Raw genomic sequence first — 19,342 nt, forward strand, 5'->3', positions numbered from 1 at the left:
AAGTAAGCATGTCACTGTTGTTTACGAAGCATATGACAAATACATTTGATTTGACTCACAAACACACACACGCGCCCACATACACACTGTAACTTACGTCTTTTCCCACCAGGTCCTCCTGGTTCTCCACGATGCCCCAGGGGGCAATGCCAATAGTGCAGATCTTCCCCCGAGATTTAGAGGCATGGTCCTTTAGCGCATCACCCACATGCCGGATCACCCCTGAGTGTATGTTTGTGATGTGTGTGTGTGTGAGAGACAGAGAAAGAGAGAGAGAGAGAGAGAGAGAGAGAGAGAGCGAGAGAGAAAGTGTGTGAGTGTGCGTGTGTATGGGTGTGAGACGAGAGAGAAAATAGATTATGCATGTGAGTGAGAGTTGTATGTGTATGTGTGTTTGAAAGAGAGATTAAGAAAGAGGGCCATTCTGTCAGGATTGATACATAGAGTAATCTTAGATAAATAATACACAGACTACAAAAACATAAAAACATTAACACCGCACCCAGAGACAGAGCGACAGAAAGGTATATCTCAGCCCCACCACCCACTCTCAATCTCTCTCCATCTCCCCCCAGTCACACCTGAGGGGAATCTCATTTTATCCCTCTACCTGACACTCACTGTCCACTTCCTTTTGTCCCCGAAATCCTCCTCTCTGTCAATTATTCACCCTCCCATCTCCCCAACTCTTTTTCTTTCCTCTGTCTCTTCTGTTTCTCTCCAGCTGTCTTCCCCCCGTTCATTTACTTCCTTTATATCTAACCTCTGCCCCTCTGTTTCTCTCTTCTCTTTCTGTTTATGACCTACATCTATACAGTTATCTAACCCTTTGAGGTTACCACCCGCCAGCCAGATTAAACCCAAATGTAGCGGCTAGGGTCAAGGTTAGGGTGAGCATTTATTATTACTTTTTTTTTTACTAACACTTGCATTGATTTTTCACACCCACAACACAACACTAGAGCAGCGGTAAACAGAAGCGTAGGGTTAACGGGTAACAATGTCACAGCACGTGGTTGTTATTAGCCGACTAAGTGGGCCTTTTTCATGCCTCCACCCACCCAGCCCACCTGTGTTGACCCCGCCGGTGAAGATCCAGGCTCCGGTTGTCATTGCAGCCTTGATGAGGCCCTTGCCAAAGACCTGTTTGAGTTTGGGCTGCAACTCAAAGTTCTGCAGGCCCCCATGCACCGAGATGAGCAGCTTGGGAAGGTCCAGCTGCCACTCCTTGGTCATCAGGTGCAGCAGGAGGTCTGGCTTGGTGTCGTAGGACACACGCACATACTGCAAATGAACATACAAACAACAAATAGCTGTCATTTGTTTGGTATAACATCAACGTAGAATATAGATTACAATGAGAGATATTTTGTGAAAGGCTAAGTACAGTAAAGCTGTTCAATGCATTTGATTGCATACATATGAGCTCAGTGGAATAAGAATTGTTTACTCTCATCAATATCTTTGTCTGCAGTAATGTGGATAGGCCCTATCTATATAAATATGTCCTTATCTGTCTATCCACCCTTTATGTGTTATATCATTCAACCATAGGTATAAAGTGGTCACCATGGCTTTGTTGGAGTGGCCCCCTCCCTGGAACTCAATGGTTCCGAAGGCGTCGGTGGGGCTGAGCTGGGTGTGTTTGCTGATTGACCATTTCTCTGATAGGCTGTCATTCTTAGCCAGACGCTCCGTCTTGTCATTCTGACTGGAGGAGATGCCGGGGGGCAGGCCAACGTGCTGACCAATCAGACGGCCACAGCAGCACCTGGGGAGGCGCAAGAGAGGGGATAGGTAGTCAGAGATGAGGTGAAACGTTCTGAACGTTGCATCCTTCTGATCAGACCCCAGATGTGCACTAGAGCTGGGAAGGAGGAAGTGACATGTTGGGCAGGTTCCCTTTCATCTACTGTGAGAGAATGGATTTCAAAAGGCTGTTCACACAAACCCCATGCAGCCCACTCTCTCTGCTTTGTACAAATCTCTGATAAAGCCTCTGTAAATGTGCTAGAATTACACTCATAATATCATAGCCATCAGACATACTAGTAGTCAATAGTCACATACATTGGACATAATGGTGTTGAAATGTGACAGGTCCAGACAGGAGTCCCTGAGGGCAGACAACTGGAACCTTTATTCTGAGATGATGTAAACACCGGCCTGAGATCAAAGAAAAAACACATTTCCCTTCACTTGCATGTCGTCGCCCCAGTTTTTACAGATGAGTAACTATTTGATCCTGGAGCACCCTCCTTTTCCCTCCAGAGCTTTACTTATTCTGTGTTCACTGCTTCATTACATGTCATTTTCCCTCCAGAGCTTTACTTATTCTGTGTTCACTCCTTCATTACATGTCATTTTTCCTCCAGAGCTTTACTTATTCTGTGTTCACTGCTTCATTACATGTCATTTTTGAAAGCATCATTCTTGGTTTCTTTAATGCAGAAATATGTCTGTGACAGGTGTTACGTTCTGCCAATAGCATGCTTTATGTCAGTGTGATGTAGCTCCCTGGAAATGGAGTGATTTTGGTGATTCATAGCATTTTATTGTGTATCTGTTATGCTTGTTCTGAATGTCCACTTATGCAGAACATATGGCAGATTCATTAAATATTCATATATTTAATAAGGTGCTTTAGAGATACCTCCTTTTTTTAGAGAATGAAACATCTGCAGGGCTCCCTTGCTAAACAGACCTTGGTCTCAATGGGACTCTTTGCTAAAATACATGTAAAATACAATGTGAATGCGACTCAGGCAAGCTCAGTCTCATTTATACTGTATGTGTGGTGAAGTTTAGAAAGTTTGGTGTTTTAGACATTACGGTTATATGGTTCCTTACCCTGGCAGTATTCTATAGGCCAGGAGAGACTGTAGTCCACAGTTCTGATTTATTTAAACAGCTAACTTCAGCCACCTCTAGCTACAAATCAATTGGGGAGCTGGGGGCAACCGTGTAATGTACATTGTTTGGGGGCAAATCACCTTTAAGTTACTTCAAACAAAGTCTTTGAGTTGATTTGGCTAAGAAATATTTAACATTGCTGCTAATTTTGAACACAGCTGCTTTGTATGCTGCTTCCACTATGCTTTGTGTGGTGTCCGGGAGATTGGGACTAACATACAATACATGACGAAAAGTATGTGGACGCCTGCTCGTCGAACATCTCATTCCAATGTCATGGGCATAAATATGGAGTTGGTCCCTCCTTTGCTGCTATAACAGCCTCCACTCTTCTGGGAAGGTGTTCCACTAGATGTTGGAACATTGCTGCAGGGACTTTCTTCCATTCAGCCACAAGAGCATTAGTGTGGTCGGGCACAGACGTTTGCCATATGGCCTGGCTCGCAGTCAGCTTTCCAATTCATCCCAAAGGGTTGAGGTCAGGGCTCTGTGCAGGCCAGTCAAGTTTTTCCATACCGATCTTGACAAACCATTTCTGTATGGACCTTGCTTTGTGCAAGGGGGCATTGTCATGCTGAAACAGGAAAAGGCCTTCCCCAAACTGTTGCCACAAAGTTGGAAGCACAGAATCGTCTAGAATGTCGATGTATGCTGTAGCGTTATGATTTCCGTTCACTGGAACTAAGGGGCCTAGCCCGAACCATGAAAAACTGCCTCAGACCATTATTACTACTCCACCAAACTTTACAGTTGGCACTATGCATTGGGGCAGGTAGCGTTCTCCTGGCATACGCCAAACCCAGATTTGTCCATCGGACTGCCAGATGGTGAAGCGTGATTCATCACTCCAGAAAACGGATTTCCACTGCTCCAGAGTCCAATTTCATAATGCTCCCGACGAACAGTTATTGTGCTGACATTGCTTCCAGGGGCAGTTTGGAACTCGGTAGTGAGTGTTGCAACAAAGGACAGATGATTTTTAAGCACTATGTGCTTCAGCACTCGGCGGTCCAGTTCTGTGAGCTTGTGTGGCCTACCACTTCTGGCTGAGCCATTGCTGCTCCTAGACATTTCCAGTTCACAATAACAGCACTTACAGTTTGACGAAAATTTGACAAACTGACTTGTTGGAAAGTGGCGTCCTATGACGGTGCCATGTTGAATGTCACTGAGCTCTTCAGCAAGGCCACTCTACTGCCAATGTTTGTCCATGGAGATTGCATGGCTGTGTGCTCGATTTTATACACATCAGCAACGGGAGTGGCTGAAATAGCCGTATACACTAATTTGAAGGGGTTACCACATACTTTTGTATATATAGTGTAAGAAAGCAAAAATATGAATTTCCCATTCACATTGAACAACAACGTTGTATTTTAGTACTTTTCACTTACCTATGGGGGTCTTTGGCACTCACTATGATATGAACACATTCTCTCTTGTTGAAGGCTCTCTCGATCCATGATTTCTGTGCCTGCGGAGAGAAGAGGAGATGCTCAGTCAGCTAGTTACTCAAACTCAGACAACAGGCCTCTTAACTTGAGAGAGGGAGACCAGAGAATCACAGGCGGCACATCAGGAGGCATGCAGGCAGCTGGTACCCAGCTAAGCCCCAGTCTGAGTCGAAGCCAAGTCGGCCCAACTCATTACCTGGGAAGATAAGAGGCCTTTCTCTACCAAACAACAACAACTATTCATTAGAATGGGAAGAAGGATTTTGTTTTTCTTACACAGACCAATTCTCTTCAAGAACCAGGTAGTTAGCTCTTGCAGAATTTGAAGTGCATAGGTACAAGCCACAGGTTTCCTATCTGATATCGACTAGGACTATTTAAGATGCATAATTTGAGGTCTTGAAACGGGCGGCAGGTAGCCTAGTGGTTAGAGCGTTGGGCCAGTAATTTTTTATTTTACTTTTATTTAAGTAGGCAAGTCAGTTAAGAACAAATTATTATTTTCAATGATGGCCTAGGAACAGTGGGTTAATTGCCTTGTTCAGGGGCAGAATGACAGATTTTTACCATGTCAGCTCGGTAACCAAAAGGTTGCTGGATCGAATCCCTGAGCTGACAAGGTAAAAATCTGTCGATCTGAACATGGCAGTTAAAACTTTTTCCCAGTAGGGCGTCATTGTAAATAAGAATGTGTTCTTAACTGACTTGCCTAGTTAAATAAAGGTTAAAAAAACAGTGTTGGAAATGACTATCAAAGATGTGCATGCAACACAGTATAGCCTTTTCACTTGCAATCTCAACCATGCAAACTAACACACACTCAAATGCAAATATTTGATATACATTGAATAAAAATATAAACATAAATGCAATGTAAAGTGTTGGTCCCATGTTTAATGAGCTGAAATAAAAGATCCCAGAAATGTTCCATATGAACAAAAAGCGCATTTCTCTCAAATGTTGTGCACAAATTAGTTTACATCCCTGTTAATGAGCATTTATCTTTTGCCAAGATAATTCATCCACCTGTGGCATATCAAGAAGCTGATTAAACAGCATGATCATTACACAGGAGCACCTTGTGCTGGGGGCAATACAAGGCCACTCTAAAATGTGCAGTTTTGTCTCAAAACACAATGCCACAGATGTCTCAAGTTTTGAGGGAGCATACAATTGGCATGCTGACTGCAGGAATGTCCATCAGAGCTGTTGCCAGATAATTGAATGTTCATTAATCTACTATAAGCCGCCTCTAACGTCATTTTGGAGATTTTGGCAGTAAATCCAATTGGCCTCACAACCACAGACCACGTGTAACCACACCAGCCCATGACCTCCACATCCGGCTTATTCACCTGCGGGATTGTCAGAGACCAGCTACCTGGACAGCTGATGAAACTGTGGGTTTGATTAACCAAATCATTTCTGCAAAAACTGTCAGAAACTGTCTCAGGGAAGCTCATCTGCGTGCTCGTCATCCTCACCAGGGTCTTGATCTGTCTTCACTCACCTTCGGTGGCCACTGGCACGCTGGAGAAGTGTGCTCTTCACAGATGAATAGCGGTTTCAACTGTACCAGGCAGATGGCAGACGTGTGGCGGCGTGTGGCTGAGTGGTTTGCTGATGTCAACATTGTGAACAGAGTGCCCCATGGTGGCGGTGGGGTTATGGTATGTGCAGGCATAAGCTACGGCCAACAAACATAATTGCATTTTATCAATGGCAATTTGAATGCACAGAGACACCGTGATGAGATCCTGAGGCCCATTGTCGTGCCATTCATCCACCGAGATCTCCTCATGTTTCAGCATGATAATGCACGGCCACATGTCGCAAAGATCTGTACACAATTCCTGGAAGCTGAAAATGTCCCAGATCTTCCATGGCCTGCATACTCATCAGACATGTCACCCATTGAAAATGGTTGTGATGCTCTGGATCGACGTATACGACAGCGTGTTCCAGTTCCCGCCAATAATCAGCAACTTTGTACAGGCATTAAAGAGGAGTGGGACAACATTCTACAGGCCACAATCAACAGCATGATCAACTATACTTAGGAGATGTGTTTCACTGCATGAGGCAAATGGTGGTCACACCAGATACTGACTGGTTTTCTGATCCACACCCCTACCTTTTTTTTAAGGTATCTGTGACCAACAGATGCATTTCTGTATTCCCAGTCAAGTGAAATGATAGATTAGGGTATAATAAATGTATTTCAATTGACTGATTTCCTTATATGTACTGTAACTGAGTAAAACCATTAAAATTGTTGCATGTTGCGTTTATATTATTTCTCAGTATAGTTTATCGACACAGGCACTTCCCCATTGAGATAAAGGGTAGAGAGTAAGTGGATGGTCTGTGCACCCAGGCAGTAAATTCTGTTTGAGTTTCTCAGATATGTGAAGTTCTTCATCCTGATCCTGCGGAGTCCATGAATATGGAACATTTCCTAATTTCCATGGGATTACAGCACACCTGACAGCCAATGGAAACAAGTGTGTGTGTCGGGGCATGAGGCTGTCATGTCTACTGCAGGGTCTGAGGGAGAGAGGCAATTATACCCTGCTAGAGCCTGGTGAACAGAGCCTGGACTCCAACAACACCACTGGGGGGATATAATGTGAAAGCATTTCCTGTACAAAGATGCACATTGACAACATCCACACAGGACGTGTTAGTGGACATGAGGTGTTGTGGAGATGAGCATGATGGTAGGAGTGTCCGGAACACTCTGTCACCTCCCGACAGCAGGACGGGACAGCTAAAAGACACTGGAGGAGGGGAACCGAGCCTCCCAAAACCCACGGCAGCTGTGGCAGGAACACCACAAGGCAAAACAAAAGGAGGACTTTTCTCTGCTTTTATTCCGGGAGAATTTGCGTCCCCTGTTCCCAGCCTGCTCTGCTTGTACAGGGCTTTTCCCCTCCGTCGGAAAAAGAACAACACACTGTCTCTCTGCCTGACTGGCCCTGTCCCCCCACGGCACGCCAAAACCCCCTCCGGCACCGACCTCCAACTCCCAGGCAGGCCTCCCTCCACACAGGCACACTTACCCTAACACCAGACTTCCCACGATTAACCATTACTCTGAACAAGTCAAGCCACGGGAAGGGGAGGGGTAGGGGGGCCACTTTACACAGGTCAACCTGACCGCGATGACTCAGCAAGCAGCCCCCCTCCCATCCCCCGACAGGCTGCGACCAATGTATTCATACGCCGCTGCGCACAAGCACAAAGTAGATCTCTCCCTCCCGTTTTTGACAAAATTAGGCGTGACAGTGCTGGCATGAGCCTACTGGCGCTGCTCTCGTGTTCTCAGTAAAAAGAAGATAAGACCAGAAAACCACACAACACGGAAAACACAACACAACCTGTGCCAAAGCCTCAAACAACAGAAAACCACCTCTGGGATAGAAAAGGAGACCCTCCACGATCTTCTCTGTGGTTCTCTCTCTGTGTCTCTCTCTCTCTATCTCTTTGTGTCTCTCTCTCTATGTCTCTCTCTCCCTCTCTGTGTCTCTCTCTCTGTCTCTCTCTCTCTGTCTCTCTCTCTATGTCTTTCTCTCTTTGTCTCTCTCTCTCTCTGTGTGTCTCTCTCTCTATGTCTCTCTCTCTCTTTGTGTCTCTCTCTCTCTCTAGTATATTGAACATTCTGTCTCCCCCCAGCTTTCTCTCTATGTCTCTGTCTCGCTGGTCTTGTTTATGAGTTTTGACATGGTATGATGGGGTGGCCCAAACCCCATTGTGTAATTAAGATTTGTCTCTGGGGTGCATACCTGACATCTGACAACTAGTGCCAAGGCATGGGAAAGACGGTGTGTGTGTGTGTGTGTGTGTGTTTGTGTGTGTCTGTCAGGTTGGCTGCCTACGCTGTGGGTAGTGTCTTGGTTGTGAGTAAGGGAAATCAGACAACCTGTCATGGGTCTAGACTACATTACAGACTCTATCTCTCTCTCCACCCCCTCTCCCCCTCTCTCTTTCCCTCTCCTTGTTTCTCCCTCTCTTTTTCATTACTAATACTAGTGGGGAGTCTGTTCAAACACCACATCAAATGAAAAGCCAACTGTCTAACTGATCTGTTCCAAAATAAGAGTCAAGCCAAACATTAACACACTATATTGAGCAGGTATGCAACATGTTTTTCTTCTTTGGTTGACATAGAATGCTATTTCTACTTAACTTCATGAAAATGAAAAAAAAGAAATAATAAAAAGAGAATAACGTCCGAACTCTGGAGAAATCTCTTACTGTGCAAAAATATTCTCTATAACTGAATTGCTGTCGATCTAATTGGAGCGCTGGCGGAAGCACTGAGCCCTAGGATTAGATTCTTAGCTACTTGTCTCAATTGCACTTCACACTTTTTAATTACCATGTATATCAAATAAAGTATCTTTTAACTTCTCTTTGTCTTTTCCATGACTTTTCCTTTATCTTGGAACAAATGCAAACAGTTGAAGATTCCAATTAACGTCAAAGTACAATTTTCATTGTGCTTCTTTCTTGATATCCATATTAAAAGACACACTGCTTGCTTGGGTGAGCATCTTCTTTTAATTGACTATCCCAGTTAGGTGACTCATGACCGAGGAAGATGCATGCGAAAACATTTCTGTGTCTTGAAAAGCATTGGGGGAAAAATAATGAAATAAATAACTTCAACCTTAATAGGTGTGTGTTGAACTTGTTATATTTTACACCATCACTGCTCTGTCCTCATCAGAAACATTTACCGCACACATTTACCCTTTAGCTTAGCATACAGGGAAACACATGAAAATGTGGGCTCCCAAGTGGTGCAGTGGTCTAAGGCACTGAATCTCAGTGCTAGAGGGGTCATATAAGTCCCTAGTTTGAATCCAGGCTGTATCACATCCAGCCGTAATTGGGAGTCCCATAAGGCGACGCACAATTGCCCAGCGTCGCCGGGGTAGGCCATCATTGTAAATAAGAATTTGTTCTAACTGACTTGCCTAGTTAAATAAAGGTTAAATAAAAAAAGGTGTTCTGTTGTCTATTTGAGAGAAAATATTTTTTTCTAAATTATTTAACATTGAGTTATGGTCAGACAGTATGTTTTTCATTTGAGAGGACTACACTTTTTTTAAATCACAATAATAATCGTTCATGTTCTCGCCTGTGTCCACAACAGTCTTTAAAACTAAATTAAATAATATTGTATATATTCTGTTCGTAGAAAGGTACATAAATTATTCAAAGGAAGACAACTAGCAAACAGAATCTCTTGAATAAAAATAAAAAATCCTAATTAATACAAATTGCAGCAATTGAACTGAATATAGAAACATTTCTGGGATACAGAGCAAAGACAGTGGATCAAAGAACATAGACAAATAGAACATTCTGTTTAAATCATTTTCAGTTTCTTGCGTTAGTTAAGTCTAGGCTGCATCAAAATACCATTCAATAAAACTGCACCAGTGAGAATTCACAACAGTTTCTCCTCTCATGTCTCTGTGCAGAGAATGTGTTCTTTTTGTGCTGTTCTCTATGAGACTACATCAGTGGTGAGAGATAAGCCTATTCAGACCCTCTTCGAAGAAAAGTTTTATTCGATAAAAAGCTCTTCTTTGTTATTAGAATACGGTAAGTTTTGGCATCAGAACCTTCACTAGGGACTCTGTCGGACTAAAATAAAGTACTTCAAAAACAGTACACCTGAGCCAGACACTTACCTGAGTGTGTTGATGTGCTGCATTGATGGGAGTGTCCTGTGAAAAGCAGGGCAAGTGCTGAGGGCATCTCTATATCTCTAAACCTCACAACCTCACTGGATCCTGACACCAGGCCTGTCCAGTCCACCCAGCAGCCTAAGGACATTAGGGCTAAACCAGAGCCACTGTGGCCCTATGAGCACACTGGAATGTGTGTGTCTGTGTGTCTGGTGTTCTAGGGGGATTAGCCTGATCAGAAAGACCCACTGCTGAAGGTCCACAGCCCGGACAACCCCCCCCCCCCCCCCCCCTCACACCCGTATGTCCAATCACAAGCCCCAAAAAACAACAAATCCCTCACTACGGTATCAGAGAAGGAACTCTGTTCATTTCCATCATGCATGCACACACACACACACACACACACACACACACACACACACACACACACAGAGGAGATGGCCCACCAGGGAGAGTGGCCATTTAAGTCCGACTACCATGTCACTCAGATATTCACTGCAGTGTGTCCTCTCTATCGGAGCACACCACACCTGTCTGTCTCCGGCCTCCACAGCTACTGTACAGCTCCTGGCGTGTGTGAGCAGCACATAGCAGCCCTTGACACCACAAAGCACTTCTGAGTAATGGGGACATTCTTCTTGGGTTTAGCCAGATTATTATAACATTACACCACAGCATTGTTGAATACTCATTCTGATTGTCTGGAAGGGCATTCTAGAATGGACATTAAAACCAGATAATGGGACAGTTGAAAAATAATTTGGGACACCTTGCAATCATGAGCCAATAATATGTGCCTACACATGCAGACCGTACTTGCTACAAAGTTACAGAAAGCTAAACCAACAACCACACAAAATGAAATTGGATACATTGTAAACGCAGTGAGTGATAAACTTTTCCTGTCTCCTCTGCCACTAAAGCTGTCAAATCCTCCCACGTTTTTCTAGTTTGACCAGCTGTTTTCAGCAACTGATATTTTTGAATTCGGTTGTCATATTGGCAGACTTGCAAGACAACAAACTATTTAACTAGCTCCTAGCCCAGTGTTTGATATGCAATCCGATCTCCTCGAAATTAACAGTCAGTGTTGACGAGTGTTCTGACAAGAAGGCAAACTTTTCTAGTTATGCAAGGCAAAATCGGGCATTATCAGCTCATTGTTATGGATGTATCCAAATGAATGTCAATTGAAAACAGCTACTTTGCTGTTATTCTGGCTGCAGAGGTAGTAACTGTGTTAGCCGTAGCTAGCTGGCCAGCTAGCAAGCAAGGGATAGGAACATTGCCATGGAACATTAAGAACGAACGACTGGGTCACGTCCATAAATATCAAACTAATTGAACGAATGACTGAGTCGCGTCTCTAGCAACCAAATGATGAGAAAGTATGAATTTGCTTATACAAATAAAAATATCGACAAACATTTTTCATTTCTACCGGTAAATGTGTGCTTTTTGGTATTTTTGGGGGTATTTTATTAGGATCGCCATTAGCTGGTGGAAAAGCAGCAACTACAAAACATGAAATATGACATAATACAGAACATTAATAGACACGAAAAGCTCAAGGATAGAACTATATAAAACATGTTTTTTTTTTTTTTACAAAAGGCACACACAGCCTACATATCAATACATACAAACAAAATATCTAGGTCAAATAGGGGAGAGGCATTGTGCCGTGAGGTGTTGCTTTATCTGTTTTTTGAAACCAGGTTTGCTGTTCATTTGAGCAATATGAGATGGAATGGAGTTCCATGCAATAATAACTTTATATAATTCTGTACGCTTTCTTTAATTTCTTCTGGATTTGGGGACTGTGAAATGATCCCTGGTGGCATGTCTGGTGGGGTAAGTGTGTGTCAGAGCTGTGTGTAAGTTGACTATGTAAACAATTTGGGATTTTCAACACAAATGAATGTTTCATATAAAAACAAGTTAGTATTGTTTTCTTTGGCAACAGTGGTATAAGCGGGATAAACAACTTAAACAAATGCAACGGAATAAACTGCTGTTATTCTGACTGCAGAGGTAGTATCTGTGTAGCCGTAGCAAGTTGGCTAGCTAGCAGCAAGCAAGGGATAAGAATGTTGCGTTTATCCCTTACTTATACCACATCATTGTTGAATACTCGCTTCTGATTGGCTAGAAGGGCATTCTAGAAAGGACATTAAAACCAGATCACAGGACAGTTGGAAAAGACATCGGGATAGTTGGAAAAGATATCGGGACACCTTGCAATCATGATGCAATATGTGCATACACATGCAGACCGTACATCGTAAACACAGTTTCAATGTAGAAAAACATAGCTAGCTAGCTAGCAATTGATTTGTTTTTGCAGCGACATATTTTTTCTGTCAAATCCTCCCACATTAAATTTGTACTTCGACCCGTTTTCAGCAACTGATACTTTTTTAATACATTTTTCATATTGGCAGGTTTACTAGCAACAAACTATTTAACTAGCTTCTAACCTAGTGTTTGATATGCAATATGATCTCCTCGTAATGAACAGTGTCGACGAGTGTCCTGATGAAAAGGCACTACGGCAGGCAAAATTGGGCACCGTCAGCTCATTGTTATGGATGTATCCAAATTACTACCAATAGAACACAGCTTAAACAAATGTACATGCAGCAACTTTCTGTTACTCTGGCTGCAGAGGTCGTGACTGTGTTAGCCATAACTAGCTGGCTAGCTAGCAAGCAAAGGATAAGAACGTTGCCACCGAGCAACGAATACAGTGCATTCGGAAAGTATTCAGACAACTTTCTACATTTTGTTATGTTACAGCCTTATTCTAAAATGTATTAAATCATTTTTTCCCTCATAAATCAACACAATACCCCATAATGATGAAGCTAAAAATATTTTTTATACATTTTTGCAAATGTAAAATTTTTTTTTACATAGGTAATCAGACCCTTTACTCAGTACTTTGTTGAAGCACCTGTGGCAGCGTTGAGCCTTGAGTATTCTTGGGTATGACACTACAAGCTTGGCACACCTGCATTTGGGGAGTTTCTCCCATTATTCTCTGCAGATCCTCTCAAGCTCTGTTAGGTTGGATGGGGAGAGTTGCTGCACAGCTATTTTCAGGTCTCTCCAGAGATGTTTGATCTGGTTCAAGTCTGGGCTCTGGCTGGGTCACTCAAGGACATTCAGAGACTTGTCCCTAAGCCATTCCTGCATTGTCTTGGCTGTGTGCTTAGGGTCATTGTCCTGTTTGAAGGTGAACCTTCGCCCCAGTCTGAGGTCCTGAGTGCTCTGGAGTACGTTTACATCAAGGATCTCTCTGTACTTTGCTCTGTTCATCTTTCCTGCGATCTTGACTAGTCTCCCAGTCCCTGCCACTGAAAAACATCCCCATAGCATGATGCTGCCACCACAATGCTTCACTGTAGGGATGGTGGCAGGTTTCCTCCAGACATGACGCTTGGCATTCAGGCCAAAAAGTTCAATCTTGGTTTCATCAAACCAGAGAATCTTGTTTCTCATGGTCTGAGTGTCCTTTAGCTGCCTTTCGGCAAACTCCAAGCAGGCTGTCGTGTGCCTTTTACTGAGGAGTGGCTTCCGCCTGGACACTCTACCGTAAATGCCTGATGGGTGGAGTGCTGAAAATAATGTTTTGTTTTAAGCAAACTGAACCATTTCTTCTCAATTTCAGCATGAATGACGTGCCCAAAGTAAACTGCCTGTTGCTCAGGCCCTGAAGCCAGGATATGCATATAATTGGTACTATTGGAAAGAAAACACTTTGAAGTTTGTAGAAATGTTTAAATAATGTAGGAGAATATAACACAACAGATATGGTAGGAGAAAATCCAAAGAAAAACCAACCAGAATTATTTTGGGGAGAGAGACCATACTCTTACAATGGTAAATATAAGGTTATATGGAAAATTTGCTCTGTGGATGCAATTCCTATGGCTTTCACAGGGTGTCAGCAGTCTATGTTCAAGGTTTCAGGCTTGTAACTTCCAAAACGAACAAGAAATAACAGTTTTAGTAGAAGGACACAGTCTTGGAAATTCGTGTTTGCGCGCCATGAAGACAGGATGCACCTGCTAAAATCAGTTCCCTATTGAACATACGTATTTCCGTAAGAAATATTATAGTTTGATTACATTTTAGGGTATCTGAGGAGTAAATAGAAATGTATTTTGACTTGTTGAAACAAAGTTTAGGGGTAGATTTTCAGATTCATTTCTCTGCATGTTGAACGAGCGGATTACTCAAATCGATGGCGCCAACTAAACTGACTTTTTGGGATATTAAGAAGGATTTTATCTAACAAAATGACAGTACATGTTATAGCGGGGACCCTTTGGATGACAAATCAGAGCAACATTTTGAAAAAGTAAGTGAATATTTAATCGCTATTTGTGAATTTATGAAACCTGTGCCAGTGGAAAAATATTTTGATGTGGTGCGCCGTCCTCAAACAATCGCATGGCATGTTTTCGCTGCCATACCTACTGTAAATCGGAACAGTGCAGCTAGATTAACAACAATTTAAGCTTTCAACCGATATGACACTTATATGTACCTAAATGTTTAATATCCATAATTTGTATGATTATTTATCTGAATTGCGCGCCCTCCAGTTTCACCGGAAATTGTCCTGCTAGCGAGACCCCTAGCCCTAAAAGGTTATTTTTAAGCACATGACCAAATGAATTTCCCCCTGGTGGGATAATAAAGTTGAATCTGAAGAGATGGTTGTCCTTCTGGAAGGTTCTTCCATCTACACAGAGGAACTCTGGAGCTTTGTCAGAGTTACGATCAGGTTCTTGGTCACCTCCCTGACCAAGGCCCTTCTCCCCGATTGCTCAATTTGGCCGGAAGGCCAGCTCTAGGAAGAGTCTTGGTGGTTCCAAACTTCTTCCATTCAAGAACGATGGAGGCCGCTGTGTTCTTGGGGACCTTCAATGCTGCAGAAATGTTTTGGTACCCTTCCCCAGATCCCTACGGACAATTCCTTCAACCTCATGGCTTTGTTTTTGCTCTGACATGCACTGTCAATGGTGGGACCTTATATAGACAGGTGTTTGCCTTTCCAAATCATGTCTAATTAATTGAATTTACAACAGGTGGACATCACAAGGATGATCAGTGGAAACAGGATGCACCTGAGCTCAATTTCGAGTCTCATAGCAAAGGATCTGAATACTTATGTAAATAAGGTATTTCTGTTTAAATATTTTAAAAATGAGCAAAAATTTCCAAAAACCTGTTTTCGCTTTGTCATTATGGGGTATTGTGTGTAAATTGATGAGGATTTTTGTTTTTACGTAATACATTTTAGAATAAGGCTGTAACATAACAAAATGTGGAAAAGGTCAAGGGGTCTGAATACTTTCCACTGTATACTGTAGAGTGAACAACTGGGTCTCGTCCTTAAATATAGAACTACTGTAATCGAACGAACGACTGGGTCGCGTCTCTAGCAACCAAAAGATGAGAAAGTATGAATTTGCTTATAACATTTCTGCTTTAGTATTGTTTTCTTTGGTAATCGGGATAAATGCAGACGTTTTATATATTACCTTGGAATAATGAACTCGGTTCCGCCTCGTTCCGCTGCGGTGTCCATTATTTCCAAGGTAATGTACAGATGTCGGCGTTTATCCCTTACTTACAGTATCTTTCTTTCCTCTTATCTCCATAGGTGTGTGTGTGTGCATCTATACGTGTGTGTTTGTTTGTTTGTGTTAACAGGTCCTAACTCAAAGAAGGCCATAGCACTATGTTTGTTCATACAGTAGGTGTGTTTACTGTGTTTGTGTATTTCCCTCAATTCCCTGTGTACGTGTGTTTGTTTGAGTAGGATTTAAATTAGTGCAGATTAGAGTATTATTTTCCTGGTCTCCCCACTGTTCATACTAATTAAAACCTGCCCAGATTACTTTAAATCTGTATAATCCCTGGATTAGGAGACCAAGAACAGACAGGTTCTAAACCAGCACTACAAAAGAGCAGTGTTACAGCTTGACCTCGCCAGCTACCCCCAACCGACCTGCCCTCTGAGAAACGTTCCATTCGAAGAAATGGCTGGGAGGGAAAAAAGTATATTTGGCAACGTATCATGAGTTAGCCATAGACATTGAATGTGTATTATACTTATAGCATTCTACTAGTGTATAATTGGGCAAAGTAATGATGGCATCTTGACCCCGTCAAGTTAAACAGCATGAAAAAGATGATTGAGTCGAGCAGTGTGGCCAGGTAAAGAAATCCAGTTGAGATTATCTCAGTTTTGAGGATTCAATGTGTTCAATTTATCTAGAGTCTCAGATTTCGAGAGAACTCAAAGTTCTAAAATCTGAACACAACTGATCAAATCTGAACCAGTCCAGTTGAGACAAGTGTAGATGTTCTCTGTGTGATGGTCTGTGTTAACTCAGATTTAGATTATATACAACTTCTACTGGGAATATTATACAGATTTTGTGACAGGCCCAGTTAGAATCCACAGTCAGAATGTGATAGGTCTCTTGGGAGGTCAGGAAGGCTGAATCTGTGAGCAATGACTTTCAAAGAGCCAATTAGAGCTGAGGAAACCTGCAGACACACTAGCCTAATGGTCCTATAGAATGAGATCAGTTCCTCAGTCTCATTCATAAGGTGGCCAGCATCACCAGCTTCCATGTCAATACTGGGATTGGGAGTGGAGAGAGCAGCTAATGATATGACACAAAGTCAAAGCCCTTTACAAGGACATTATAGAAACTCTCAGACAAAGCCTTTCCTATTCTCGAAACTCCCATGTTCAATATGCCACAAAATGGATGCCAACATCAAAACAAAAGCCAGACAGTACTCTATTCCTCTGAGCAAGAGTGTTTGTGAAATTATAAACAGGACACACAAACAGATTAAGAATTCTGTTGGATTAAGCATCGTGAGGATGTGTTTGTCGTGTTGAAATTCCATTCCTAATGCATCTAATGTGCCTCACCAGAGGAGAATTCAAGGTCCTTTTACCCCAAACAAAACCCCAAATGGTTGTCTTCCTTCCCGCTGATTTTGCTGTGACCTGAATGCTTTTACACAGAGTGGGGACAGGTGGAAAGGTGGACAATAATGTGTGAAAACACCTGGAAGCTGTTGTAATGCTTTAATGGGGAAGATTTCAGGAGATGATCTGAAATACACCATGATGGTTCAAGTGTACACACACTCATTAGAACACAGACACTATTGTAAGCATACCCTGACATAAACTCCATGCACTGTCTCCGATTCATTACGCGCACACATGTGCACGCACACACACACACACACACACACACACACACACACACACACACACACACACACACACACACACACACACACACACACACACACACACACACACACAGAGATACGCACATAAACACACGCAAACACACACACACGCACATATTCTCACACTATCGCTCCTTCATAGGCCCACTCTGGTCAAGGTCATTGCATTGGAAGCATGCAAGCTGGTTACTCTGCAAGGGGATAGAATAGAGGGGTGGGTTGCAAACAGCTCTCCCAATGAAAGTTCTAGACCCAGGCCTCCAGGTGCCTGTCATCAACATCTCATGAGCTGAGCTATGTGTATGTATTTCACCTAAACCTGCCCCCAACCCTGGGCCTAGAGAGGACGTGGCCACTTCAGAGGAGGGCCTTCTAGCTTATTCAATCTGTACGATGATGCCATACAGTATGGCTGCTGTCTCATGAGCTCCGACCCAACTTTGCTATTCTGTGATTCTTTTGACGTTTATCTTTTTTGTTGTTGTTGCTCAAAATGTATCCTCTATTATTTCTTATGATCAACAACTTCTGAACATCAAATCATCAGTTACTAACCTCAATTCCAGCATCAACTTCGAATTCGACTCATCTGCCATGGGCTCTGTGTAATTCTGACCCAATTTTCGGGCTACCCACGAGGAAACGTCGGCAAAAAAAGAGGCCGGAGAGGGGTAGTCCTGACGAGATAACGGCAAAGGGAAAACCGGCCACCTATTCCTTCCATTATATTGGCCAATATAATTGATAATAAGATGTTTGACCTCCGATCGCAGATTTGCTATCAACAGGACTATCGTAACTGCAATATTTTCTGCTTTTCTGAAACATGGATTATGGACAAGATACCCCCCATGGCTATCCAACTCGATGTATTGTCCATTCACCGAGCAGACAGGTCAATGGATTCAGGAAAATCAATAGAGGTGGGGGGTATGCCTCTTCATCAATAGCAAATAGTGTGGTGACTCTAGGGTAGTGGAAGTCTCGACCCATTGTTCACCCGTCTTGGAATACCTAATGGTCAAATGCCTACCCTTCTACCTCCTAAGCTGTTATCATGACTGCTGTATATATTCCACCTCAGGACAAGAAAAACATCAAGCTGGCACTTTATGAACTGTACGAAGCTATAAATAAGCAGGAAACCATGCACCCAGATCCTGCTTTTCTTGTTGCCGGTGATTTTAATTCCACATCATTAAGAGACATGATGCCCAACTTCCATCGGCATGTCTTCCCTGTGGCTCAGTTGGTAGAGCATGGTGTTTGCAGCGCCAGCATGGTGTGTGCAATGCCAGGGTTGTGGGTTTGATTCCCACGGGGGGCCAGTACAAAAAGAAAAATGCATGAAATTAAATGTATGTATTCACTACTGTAAGTCGCTCTGGTTAAGAGCGTCTGCTAACTGACTAAAATGTTAAAAAAATGTAAAAAATGTCTCTGTCTCCACTAGGGGCGATAAAGTCCTAGACCACTGTTACTCTACCCACAAGCAAGCATACAAGGCCCTCCCTTCTCCCCTGTTCAGCAAATCAGATCATGGTGCTCTATACTCCTGCTTCCTGTTTACAAGCAGAAGCTCAAAACAGGAAGAAACCTGAGGCTCCGTATAGAAATCATCATCTGAATTGGAAGCTATGCTGCAGGACTGCTTTGCTAGCACGGACTGGAATATGTTCCGGGACTCCGGCGATAGCATCGGTGAGCTATCCACCTCAGTCAACGGCTTCATTAGGAAATGCATCGCCGACGTTGTCCTCACAGTGAAGGTTCACTGCTTCCTCAATCCAAAAACCTGGATTAACCTGTTAAGGTGTAGGGGGCAGAATTTTCACGGCCGGATAAAAAACGTACCCGATTTAAACTGGTTACTACTCTTGCCCAGAAACGAGAATATGCATATTATTAGTAGATTTGGATAGAAAACACTGAAGTTTCTAAAACTGTTTGAATGGTGTCTGTGAGTATAAC

The 19,342-nt window shown here is 42.9% G+C and overlaps 1 protein-coding gene across 13 annotated transcripts in view; it reads right to left on the reverse strand.

The window, feature by feature from the left end:
* Positions 1-19,342, reverse strand: part of LOC115164787 (transient receptor potential cation channel subfamily M member 3) — a 157,886-nt gene that overhangs the window by 74,722 nt on the left and 63,822 nt on the right. For 7 of the 13 annotated variants that reach the window (XM_029717591.1, XM_029717589.1, XM_029717590.1 and 4 more), the window contains exons 2-5: positions 4,308-4,387; positions 1,570-1,771; positions 1,071-1,284; positions 98-222 (exon numbers count right to left, since the gene is read on the reverse strand). In XM_029717591.1, the coding sequence (XP_029573451.1) occupies positions 98-222; positions 1,071-1,284; positions 1,570-1,771; positions 4,308-4,387 (621 nt within the window). Of the gene's footprint in view, positions 1-97; positions 223-1,061; positions 1,285-1,569; positions 1,772-4,307; positions 4,388-19,342 lie in introns of all 13 variants that reach the window. The other 6 variants (XM_029717596.1, XM_029717587.1, XM_029717593.1 and 3 more) reach the window with 1 other exon arrangement.

The sequence above is a fragment of the Salmo trutta genome, chromosome 27 (assembly GCF_901001165.1).
Source record: "Salmo trutta chromosome 27, fSalTru1.1, whole genome shotgun sequence".
In the NCBI taxonomy this organism is placed as follows: Eukaryota; Metazoa; Chordata; class Actinopteri; order Salmoniformes; family Salmonidae; genus Salmo; species Salmo trutta.